This window comes from Octopus bimaculoides, chromosome 2, assembly GCF_001194135.2.
Source record: "Octopus bimaculoides isolate UCB-OBI-ISO-001 chromosome 2, ASM119413v2, whole genome shotgun sequence".
NCBI lineage: Eukaryota > Metazoa > Mollusca > Cephalopoda > Octopoda > Octopodidae > Octopus > Octopus bimaculoides.
Window position 1 is genome coordinate 135,226,732 of NC_068982.1, and position 12,500 is coordinate 135,239,231.

General features: G+C 37.3%; 1 protein-coding gene across 1 annotated transcript in view; it reads left to right on the forward strand.

Annotated features, from left to right (window-relative positions):
- The window catches only part of LOC106873488 (serum paraoxonase/lactonase 3), a 24,081-nt gene extending 14,838 nt beyond the window's left edge, over positions 1 to 9,243 (forward strand). Inside the window, exons 5-10 of the mRNA XM_052965626.1 lie at positions 910 to 1,081; positions 1,672 to 1,795; positions 2,369 to 2,569; positions 4,854 to 4,935; positions 5,992 to 6,123; positions 9,033 to 9,243. Of these exons, the coding sequence (XP_052821586.1) occupies positions 910 to 1,081; positions 1,672 to 1,795; positions 2,369 to 2,569; positions 4,854 to 4,935; positions 5,992 to 6,123; positions 9,033 to 9,200 (879 nt within the window). The 3' untranslated portion in view covers positions 9,201 to 9,243. The remainder of the gene's footprint in view (positions 1 to 909; positions 1,082 to 1,671; positions 1,796 to 2,368; positions 2,570 to 4,853; positions 4,936 to 5,991; positions 6,124 to 9,032) is intronic.
- Positions 9,244 to 12,500: the final 3,257 nt, after the last annotated feature.

Genomic DNA, 12,500 nt, shown 5'->3' on the forward strand with positions numbered 1-12,500 from the left:
AACAGCCTGCTCATGAAATAAACATACAAGTGGCTGAGCACTCCACAGACACGTGTACCCTTAATGTAGTTCTCGGGGATATTCAGCGTGACAAAGAGTGTGACCATGCTGACTCTTTGAAATACAGGTATAACAGAAACAGGAAGAAAGAGTGAGAGAAAGTTGTGGTGGAAGAGTACACCAGGGTTCGCCACCATCCCCTGCTGGAGCCTCGTGGAGCTTTAGGTGTTTTCGCTCAATAAACACTCACAACACCTGGTCTGGGAATCGAAACCGCGATCCTATGACTGCGAGTCTGCTGCCCTAACCACTGAGCCATTGCGCCTCCACGATGTACAGTATGGCTAAATAGTTAAGAAGTTTGCTTCACAATCATGATTTAAGTTCAGCTCTGCTGTGGGGTGTCTTGGGAAACTGTCCTTTACTTTAGACCTGAACCAATCAATGTCTCATATAAGTGGAACTGATAAATGGAAACTGTATGGAAGCCTGCCATATGTGTGTGTCTGCCACTCTCTTTCCACCCTTTTTAGAATTTACTCACCTACCCACTCACCCAATCCAATCCTCTGTATCATTTCTCTTATATTCCCTTCTTTGTAATTTGTGGGTTTGCCCTGATTCTGGGCTAACCGTGTATCTTACTTACACCAAGACACCTTTTTTTGTCCCTCTATCCTACATTAACCTCAGATCACTTGGCATAAAGCCACCTGCCTCAACACTATACTCTTCCTCTTAGTTGGTCTAAAGAAAACAGTGATATGATGTATCCATCCGTTTGACATACTAGCATGGAAAAACAGACATTATACAAACAAAATTTCCTCCTTTAAACTTCCAGTTAAAAATCAAACAAACAAAACAATTAATCAAACAAAATGTATTTTATATTTCAACATTTTCCAGGGTTTTCTTGTTGATTACCTCGTCCAGGGTAAGAACACTAATAGTATGGGACGTGTCCTTCTCTATGATATGTCTAAAGACAGTAACCAAGAAATCATTGAATTAGAACTCGAGAATTTTCATCCTCAGAGATTTGTTCCTCATGGTATCAGTGCTTGGCAAGATGATAATGGTAAGTTGTATTTGAAGTTTTGAGCAATCTTTTATTTTGACTCTGGTTTCAGCCATTGGACTGCAACCCATGTTGGACTGTCACCTTCAAGTGCTTTTGGTCCATCATAACCAGTGGCAGCTCATATATAGGCACTGAGGTATATATTAATTATATTTCGGCCAGAGTTATTTCGTCACACTTCTGTGACCTCATGAACAGGAATACAAAATGACAGATCGTTAGTAAGGAGAGACACACAAAAAACGAAAGAGGAAAGCAAAGGATCACTGATGAGGTCACAGAAGTGTGACGAAAGAACTCTGGCCAAAATACAATTAATATAAAATAAAACTGAAGCAAGTGAACACCAAATATATAGTGCATATGTTTTTATTGGCTAAGCTGGCAACATGACCATCCCCAAATACAACAATAACTATTTATAAGTGTTTCACTTTCTCATAGTTTTATATCTCTGTCTTCTGTTCTTTCCAGACATGTCCTCTCGGCCTGTGTAATATTGTAATTATATTATTTCCATATGTGTATATATTACATCATTCTGTTGATCTTAATTTATTTTTGAATCTATTGATATCTTTATAAAGGGAAAGTCACTGTTTTTGTGGTAAATCATTTGGTGAAAGGAGACCAAATCGAGTCCTTTGAATATCTTCCAGAGAAAAAAGCACTTCGACACGTAACTTCATTTAAAGATGGCAGCATGAGAAAGTTAGCTTTTTTTTCTTATATTTTCCTTCTACTTTTTTTTTTTTTTTAAAGAAGAGATCTATTTTGTGCTTATTTATTTTTTTAACTTTTTTTATTGGCATATTTTAGCTTTTGTAAGATTTAACTGAAAGCATCATCACATGTGGCTGTGTGGTAAGAAGCTTGCTTCCGAACCACATGGCTCTGGGTTCAGTAGTACCTGTATTTCAAAGGGCCAGCTTTGTCACACTCTGTGTCATGCTGAATCTCCCAGAGAACTACTTTAAGGGTACATGTGTCTGTGGAGTGCTCAGCCACTTGCATGTTAATTTTACAAGCAAGCTATTCCATTGATTGCATCAGCTGGGACCTTCGTCGCCATAACCGATGGAGTGCTCTCATATTTGACAGAGCAATCTGAATAGTAAAGAGTTAATGCATTAAACACTTTTTTCCCCAAAATACGCACTGCTGTAATTGTGGTGCATCTAAGATGTCAGTGCATCTTTTATGCCATCAAATATTGCATTTAAAGAAAATCAAAAATCAAAAACTGGTTTTTCTTTCTTATGTATTATTGTTTCTTATTTGCAGTGTAAATGATGTGGTGGCTACCAGCAACAAAACCTTCTATTTCACCAACTGGTCACACTACAGGAATTTTATTGGCAGACTCCTCGAGATGTTCTTGCTTTTGCCATGGACCCATGTATACTACCATGATGGCGAGGTTTACCGATTGGTTGCTGAGGATTTAGTTATGGCTAATGGCATAGCGATGTCAAATGATGAAAAGTAAGTTCTTGCTTTGAAACTATCAAGTGTTTTGATTCTTCACTGATAAGGTTTGTGTTCTGTTAGTAATTACAAAAGTTGTTATTGAATATCAGGCTGGTTGTATTTCTATGATCATTCATAGAATATGTGAACTCTGATCGAAATGTATTGGGTCTAGTGCTACAAAAAAGAAACTACACCGCATACCAATTTGGCATTTAATCTCTTTTGAAGTAGTTCCTTTCTGAACTTATTGATCTTATTGATGGAAGTGATCTTATTGATGGAAGTATTCTTGGAACTCCTCTTTTGGGATAGTGAATAGCTGCCTTGAAATCTTGTTCCTTTCAACTGGGATCTGATTTTTGCCCTGGTTTCAGGGTCATAGCCATAGATCCACAATTCTTCATCCGTTATGACCATTTTCAAAAAGTTTTCATCTTCATTGACACAATCATGGAGATCCTGATCTTTCTGAGACAACCTCACTCTACACACTTTAAGTCCAAGCATGTATGTGTATATGTATATATATGTGTGTATGTCTATATATGTATGTGTATATGTATATATGTATATATATGTGTGTGCATATGTATGTATGTAAATGTGTATATATGTGTGTGTGTGTGAAGGCATGTGACTTAGTGGCTGGGATATATGGCTCACAATCATAAGGTCATGTGTTCAATTCCTGGTAGCGTGTTGTGTTCTTGAGCAAGACACTTTATTTGTTATTACTCCAGTTTACTCAGGTGGAAAAAATTGAGTTGTACCTGTAGTGCAAAGGGCCATCTTTGATGTACTCTGTTTCACACTGAATCTCCCTATGAACTATGTCACGGGCATGTATGTTTGTGGAGAACTCAGCCACTTGCACATTAATTTCACGTGCAGGCTATTTGTTTGACCATATCAACTGGAATACTTGTCGTTGTTAGTGACAAATGTCAGGCACATATATATGTATGTGTATATGAGTGTGTATGATATATATATACAAGGTGATTCAAAAGTCTCCATACATTGGAAAAAGTTTTTTTATAAGAAACAGTTTATAAGATCCCTTAGATCCCCTGATCTGACCCCTCTTGATTTCTATCTTTGGGGACATTTGAAAGGCATGGTATATTGCAGAAAAATAAATGACATAAATGATTTGAAGGAATGCATCACCAACTCATTTGCATACATATTACCAGATGTGCTATTACGAGTTCACAATGAGTGGAGTAAACGTATTGCAATGTGTATTCAAAACAATGGTAACCATTCGATATTCTTTATACAAGATGAGAAAGGGCCAATTTTTATCCCAAGCCATCAAGGACAAGAGGGAAGACCGTGCTAAGAAGCTTTTGTACAAATTCAAGCATCCCCTCCAACTGAACATGCTTTGGTTTTTCTCGGACAAAAAAAATATCTGCTAGGATCAGATGGTGGGTGAATACACAGAACAACCGTTGGCTTGCCATGTGCCCAAAATATGTACTGAGAGTGATAAAAATCAAACATCCAGTCAACATCAAGGTGTTTGGCATGATCACTTGTGATGGTGATATTATGCCTCCATTCATTTCCCCACACAGCCTCAGACTCAACATGGAGGCCTACATCAAGTGCCTGGAGGAGGTAGTGCTGCCCTGGGTCAAGAGGGTGGCTGCTGGAAGACCCTGTATCTGGCAACAGGTCTCTACACCATCCCACACTAGCAGGAGAACCCAGTCATGGCTGTCAAACAATTTCTGTGACCACATCACCCCTAACGTCTGGCCACCTCACTCCCCAGACTGCAACCCTCTTGATTATTATGTGTGGGGTGCAGTTGAATGAGAGACCAACAAAACTCATTGTTATACCAAAGATGAACTGAAGGCAAGGATTATGGCAACATTCACCAACTTAAATAAGGAGACAGTCCAGAAGAGTTGCAGGAGATTCCGAAGTCGTCTGGAGGCTGTGGTTGAAGCCAATGGCGATTTTATTGAATAAATTTATTCTTTAGTATTTCAAGATACTTTTATGTAATTTTGGTAAATATATCTGTTAAAATGAAATGTCAGTGTTATTTTCATTTTTGTGTAATTTAGACGACAATTTATTCACCGCACCCTGTATATGATATGTAAACACACCCATGCTAGCATGGAAGGCAGATGTTAAACAATGATGATGATGGTGATGATGTACTGTAATTTGAATGCATAAAGAAATTGCTGATGATACCAGTTCTATAAATAATTGTTTGTAAAGATATTGCTTGATAACAACGTTTAATATAACCTTGTTATCTCTATTAAAGGTTTATCTATGTTGCCTGTACAATGACAAAAGATATCAAAGTGTTTAAACGAGACACAGACAATCGGCTTGTATTTCACCAGGTTAGTACTTGTTATCAATAATTTGCTTTACATCTGTTTAGGGCAGCTTTCTTTCCCCAACCTCTTAAAAATTATGCATATCTAAATGTCTGATGCATGTGGACTTTCACATGGCAATTTCTGTTGTGTCTAGCTCCAGGTTACTCCTGATCCAGTAAGATCTATGATCAAAAGAGTTCATGCCATCTCGTGGACCATATTGTCTAATATGTACTTCTTTTTTCGTAAGAGAGTATTTCTAGCAGTTTGAGAGACTGCACAGATGTTCTCCATTATTTGTATCTACCATTTTTTTCATATGCAGTAATCTGTCTATGACTGATGCAGTTCTCAGAATATCTTGTGTTAAGCCTAAGAAAAGTATACTCTTAATTTAAAATTAAAAAATTTATGTTAATTAAAGATGAATATCTACCTTGCTGCCCCCCGCCCTTGAGGTCGCAGATATTTTGATGTAACTTTTTTTCTACTGAACCAAATCTCAAACTCTTTATGCCAAAGTGTAACTGAAGGGCTGTCCTCTTTAAAACTATTAACAGTTTGCAATTTAGTTGAGAACTGAATTAGTAGTGAATCTTGGAAGCTGCTGCAATTGACGAAATGGTGGACTTAAGAATATATTCAACCACAACCGGGTTGAATGATAGATCACCCATGTAAATTATCAGTTCTTGAATAACGGTGCTTCTTCTTGTCCCATAATGAGAACTAAGTCGAATACTCTGAATTAATAAAACTTATTGGGGTGATTCTGTTACCTCTGCTAGTGTCTGCTTTTTCTTTTGAAAGCTAAATGTATTAGCCACATCATAGAGGTTCTACCTATGGAAGGGTGAGAAGTTGGCACAACGATAGACCTGACCAATTGCATTACACTGTTTAATTGCATAACTCTACATTCTGATTTCAGTTCTTGTAACTTACCTGGCCCTTTTTCTTCTAAGGGTGTTGTTGGTCAATAAAATAAGCATGTTGGGTTTATTTAATCCTCAATTCCTCTCAAATATTGGGTTTGCCTGTATGTAAAGTATTTATTTTAATATTGTTTTGCTTCAGGAATTTATGCTGGACTCAATTGTTGATAACCTCTCTGTTGATCCTGAGGGTAATATATGGGCCGGGTGTCATCCTAGATTTTTGAGCGTTGTGAGTTACATGGACAACTATACTCTTGGTTCACCTTCTCAGGTAAGACATAAAATAAAGGATAAACATTTTGCTAACACCTGTAATAATTAGACAACTTTGGGTACAAATCTAAAAAACGTACGTATGTCTTAAAAATGTTATATGAATATGTTGGGGGTTGGCCAATGAACCTGTTCTAAATTTTAGTTTCTTGGTGTTTAAGAAACAAGAAATAAAATTGTCTTTAGGATGGGATGCCAGTCTGTCACAGGCCTCAAAATATCTGACTCCTCCTCCTCCTCCTGGGGTTACGTTACTTGCAACCAAAGGATGGACAATAATATTTAATCTGTCCCCTGTTTAAAGATGGTGGGAATATTCCAGAGAGTGTCTAGAATTGTGAACGTCTAGAATTGAAAAAATAATCTGTAAAACAAAGTAATTACCATAAAGGGAAGTAACTTAGTAAAATATCGGAATAACAGCGCACTTTATATAACATGAAGACGTTCTGTTATTTGACGAATAACACTGGAAAAGAAATATGGGAGCTGTGTCAAAATTAAAAAAATGGTAGAAATAAACTCCACTCCTCAATAAACTTATTCATTATTCTTCATACAAATCTGACATTGCAAGCCTTTATTTCACTTCAACGAAATGGAAGCGTAAACTTTTCTGTTTCAGAGTAAGTGAAAAATGTAAGGGAGGGAACTTCGTGTTAAGTTATGTCCTTAGAAGCGAAGTGGTATCGTTTGAAAATTTCTAATTATTTACATACGTAAATGCATAAATTCATTTATTTGTACGTATAGGAATACAAGCAAGCATACGTGCGTTTGTCCATACAGACATCCATACATCTATCTATACATCTATGTATACATACTAATTCACCTATCTACACATTTATGCATACATCTACATATACACACTTTGATGGATGGAAACATGAGACGTGTACTTCTGTCTATACTTGCATACAAACATGGATATATGCAGAAGTCTATCTAGCAATACCTGTATGCTTAAATAAATCTTTGCACGCATGTACATATGTGCAGATACATTTATTTATAAATATGCACAAGTTTCACGTGTATACAACTGTTTTTCTATGTCTGCATACATGCATCTACAATATCATTCAAGCCTCTATCTCTACACACATACATGTATATATTTATATATCTATATATACTTAAAGGCTTCTGTCTGTCCATATATGCATACATTTGCCTAAGAATGCATACATGCTTAAATTTATCTATGTTTGGTCATCTATACATGCATACATCTATCTATCTGTACAAAGCTTTCCTTCAAAATTTCATCTTAATTTATATTTCAAGCATTCTCTTTGATATTAATCCATTAGAGACTGCCCCTAGTTCTATGACATAAACTTCCTGTATTTAAGCGGTCTAAATTAAAAGCTTCCATCAAAATTCCATGTTGGTTTATATGCCAAATACCAACTTAATAACTAAAATGTTAGAGAAAAACAACTAGTTTTAAATCACTGAACGAGAGATACACAGTAGCAATACCGAATAGTAAAGTTTATACGCCAACAGAATGTGGCAGTCCTTTAAAGGACGATGTTATTGTTGTATCCATTGTTGTTTTATTTTTGTTTTATTTTTTCCTGGGGCTAAAACAACAGTAACATCGTCCTTTATAGGACTGCCGCATTCTGTTGGCGTATAAACTTTATTAACTAAGATGTTATTTTACTAAATTCTTCATTATTTCCAAAACGAATTAAAACAAAGGCAGTGAATTTCAACAGAAATATGGTAATCAAAGGGTTAATTGTGAACTGGGGAGTAAGTTGATTATCAACCATGCAGACAAATGCTGAGGTTAACAACCCATTAATATATTTGGTGAGCTGACTGAATTGTTAGCACATGGCAAAATGCATAGTGGTATTTCATCTGGCCTTGCATTCTGAGTTCAAATTCTGCCAAGGTTTACTTAGCCATTCATCCTTTCAGGGTTGATAAAATGAATACCACTTGAGTGCTGGGGGTCAATGTAATCAACTTACCTGCTTCTCCAAAATTCCTGGCCTTGTGCTAAAATTTGAAACCAGTATCATTGTTATTGCATTCTCAATGTTTATGCCTATCAAATTATGTTTCACGTGCTACAACTGTTTTTCTATGTCTGCATATGTGCATCTACAACATCATTCAAGCCGCTATCTGTCTTTTTGCATTTAAGCCTCTATCTTATTCAAGCCTCTATCTTATTTCTATATCGCCCACAAGAGGCTAAACATAGAGGGGACAAATAAGGACAGACAAATGGATTAAGTCGATTACATCGACCCCAGCGCGTAACTGGTACTTAATTTATCGACCCCGAAAGGATGAAAGGCGAAGTCGACCTCGGCGGAATTTGAACTCAGAACGTAACGGCAGACGAAATACCGCTAAGCATTTCGCCCGGCGTGGTAATACTTCTGCCAGCTCGCCGCCTTCAAGCCTCTATCTTATTGCATTCAGGCCTCTATCTATCTTATTGCATTCAAGCCTTTGTCTATCTCCTGGCATTCAAGCCTCTGTCTATCTTATTGCATTCAGACCTCTGTCTGTCCTATTGCATCCAAGCCTCTGTCTATCTAGTTTCTGGCATTCAACACTCTTATTATATTGCATTCAAGCCTCCACCTATCTTCTGGCATTCAAGCCTTTATCTATCTTATTGCATTCAAGCCTTTCTCTATCTTACTGCATTCAAGCCTCCACCTATTTTCTGGCATTCAAGACTTTATCTATCTTATTGCATTGAACCCTCTATCTATCTTATTGCATTCAAGTTTCTGTCTATCTTATTGCTTTCAAACCTCCACCTATTTTCTGGCATTCATGCCTCTATCTATCTTATTGCATTCTTTATGTTTATGCCTATTAATTTTGTTTAGTATTCTGAGATATTCCTGTTTTCTTTTAATTACACAGGTTTTAAAGCTTGAAGTAAAAAATGGATTGATAAAATCAATGAAAGAGATCTATTCCAACGATGGATCCATGCTGTCTGGTTCCAGTTCAGCTTCATTTTATCGAAACCACACACTTATCGGAAGTATGTGGGAAAAGTTAGTAATATGTGATGTTCTTTATATGTAATTTAATATTCCTTAAACTAGATTATAAAATATTCAACCATGAATATCTTTAGTTTTCTTATCTTTTCTAAAATGCTTTTCGTGACAATTTCATTAAATGTTTCCCCCCCACCACCACCGTCTTCATCACCATCATTATCATTGTTTAATGTCCCTGTTTCATCATGGTATGGGCTGGATGGTTTGACAGAATTCAGTGGGTCCAAGGAACTGCATCAAGCTCTAATGCTTGATTTGGCAGGGTCACTCTGGCTGGATGCCCTTCCCTTATGCTAACCATTTTACGGCATGTATTGAGTGCACTTTTTTGTGCCACCAGCACTGTTGAGGTTGTCATGCTGCTTGCAAGACTGCGAACCCTGATGGAGAAGATTTACACTTAGAGATGACAGGGTTAAAGTAGGAAAGTAGGGACCAGCGTAGAACAGGTTTTTTGTTGTACAGAGGCTACATGAACTGCACATGTTTTGGAAGACAGGGTGGATGTGATGGGGTGGAGCTGGAAAGAGATGAAAGTAGTGATGTTGAGGGTGAGGTGGTGTCAAGGTGGATCCTCAAGGTATGATCTCAGTAGAAGGGGTTGCGGGGTATCATCAGAACTAGGTGTGTTGCGGTGGGTGCAGGTATGGGGAGTGAGAGACGGGGATGGGTGAAGGGAAGGAACACAAGTGACAGCTGTAAAGATTGGATTGGGTTGGAAGGGCAAGGATGGATGTAGTGAATGCTGGTGGAAGTAATTTATTCTTTAAATTAGCCTTATTTGTTGAGAATTTGTTAGGGACTTCTGGGTTTTGGTTTGAGTGATTCATTTTTTTTTTGTATTTGGTTTGTCTAATAAATCAGAAGCCATTATTATTATTATTATTATTATTATTATTATTATTATTTTGGTGGTGAGCTGGCAGACTCGTTAGCGTGATGGACAAAATACTTAGTGGCATTTCGTCTGTCTTTACTTTCTGAGTTCAAATTCTGCCAAGGTTGACTTTGCCTTTCATCTTTTTGGGGCCGATGAAATAAGTACCAGTGGAACACTGGGGTTGATATAATTTACCAGCTGCTCCCCAATCAAATTTCAGACCTTGTGCCTATAGTAAAAAAGGATTATTATTGTTGTTGCTGTTGTTGCTACTGCTACTGCTACTACTACTACTACTACTACTACTACTGCTGCTACTACTACTACTACTACTACTACTACTACTACTACTACAGCGAGCTGGCAGAATCGTTAGCATACTGGACAAAATGCTTAGTGGTATTTCGCCTGGTGATATTTTCTGAGTTCAAATTCCGCTGAGATTGACTTTGCCTGTCAACCTTTTGGGGTTGATTAAATAAGTACCAATTACACACTGGGGTTGATGTAATTGACTTGATCCTCTCCCCCAAGCTGCCCATGTGGAAAAAATTTTAAATCATCATTATTATTATTATTATTATCTTGTACTTGCCATCATCAGATTATTGTGATCTGAATACTTGCAACATCAGAATGTTCTCCTCTAAAGAGACACAACTACTGGATGATCCCACAAAGATGCATATACGTGGGTGAGTAAAAAAGTAATGCCATTTTGTTTAGGACAGGTATAATTACCAACACAGGAACATGTATCATACATCATAATGAAGCTGGTCCTCTGTGGATCACATCCCTACTTCTCAAAATAGTCACCGTTTCTTTCAATTGCAATGTTCCACCTTCGAATGAGAGCATGTATCCCTGCCCCGTAAAATTCTGTTGACTGTTCTTTGAGCCACTTCTTTACTACAGTTTTTACTTCGTCATCACTGGACTATCTTCATCATTGGCCTATCATCTCTTTGGCCCCATGAAAGAGGGCTTGAGAAGCAAACATTATTCCAGTGACGAGGAAGTGAAAACTGTAATGAAGAAGTGGCTCAAAGAACAATCAACAGAATTTTACGGGGCAGGGATACATGTTCTCATTCGAAGGTGGAACATTGCTATTGAGAGAAACGGTGACTATGTCGAGAAGTAGGGATGTGATCCACAGAGGACCAGCTTCATTTTGATGTATGATACATGTTCCTGTATTGGTAATTATACCTGCCCTAAACAATATGGCATTACTTTTTGACTCACCCTCGTAGCATATTCTATAAAGTGGTTGGCATTAGGAAGTGCATCAAGCCATAGAAACTGTGCTGAAGCAGACATGGGAGCATTACACTTTTTCAAGCTGTCGGATCCTTGTTGGACCATCCTGCCCATGCCCAATAGGAAAGATGGATGTTAAAAAGTGATGATGATGGAGATTATGTGCTTATGTTGCAAAATACTGGTTTCAGTTTTTGGCACAAGGCCAGCAATTTTCGGTTTCAAGGAAGGAGCAAAGTCAATTACATCAACCCCAGTGTTTTACTGGTACTTAAGTCGTCAACCTTGAAAGGATGAAAGGCAAAGTTAACCTTGATGGAATTTGAACTTAAAATGTGGAGATGAATGAAATGCCGCTAAGCATTTTGTACAGCATGGTAGTAATTCTGCCAGCTTGCCATCTTAATAATAATAATAATAATAATAATAATAATCCTTTCTACTCTAGGCACAAGGCTTGAAATCTTTGGGGAGGTGGGGATGGGCAGTCGATTAGATTGACCCCAGTACACAACTGGTACTTAATTTATCGACCCCGAAAAGATGAAAGGTAAAGTTGACCTTGGCGGAATTTGAGCTCAGAATGTAAAGACAGACGAAATACTGCTAAGCATTTCGCCAGGCGTGCTAATGTTTCTGCTTGCTTACCATCTTTAACAAGAATAATGTTGACAGCAACAATAATAATAACGACTGTTTCAAATTTCGACACAAACCCTACAATTTTGAGAGAAGTGGTTTTGATAATATCATTTGACTCTGGTGTGAGCTGAAGATGACAGGCACAGTTAACCTGACTGAGATTTGAACTCAGAACGGTAAGTGTTGGGACAAAATGTCACAAGGTATTTTCCAAATTGCTAATGATTTTATCATTATTCCACACTTAATGATTATTTCTAATTCAGGCATAAGACCAGAAAATTTGATGTGGGACAAAGATCAGTTGATTAAATTGATCCAGTATATTATTTAGACATTTCTGTTTGTAACAAGTTTAACATTTTTTCAGGTATAATGTATCATGGTCTATATTATCCAATATGTTCTTTGTTTCCTTCTTTTAGTTGGTTGTGTATTTGTTAAGAGAATCGGCTGTTATTTCTAGCTAGGGAAGTTGAAGTGTAGAAATTCCTTCGTCGATTCTGGTGGTCATTACGTAGATGAAATAGCTGG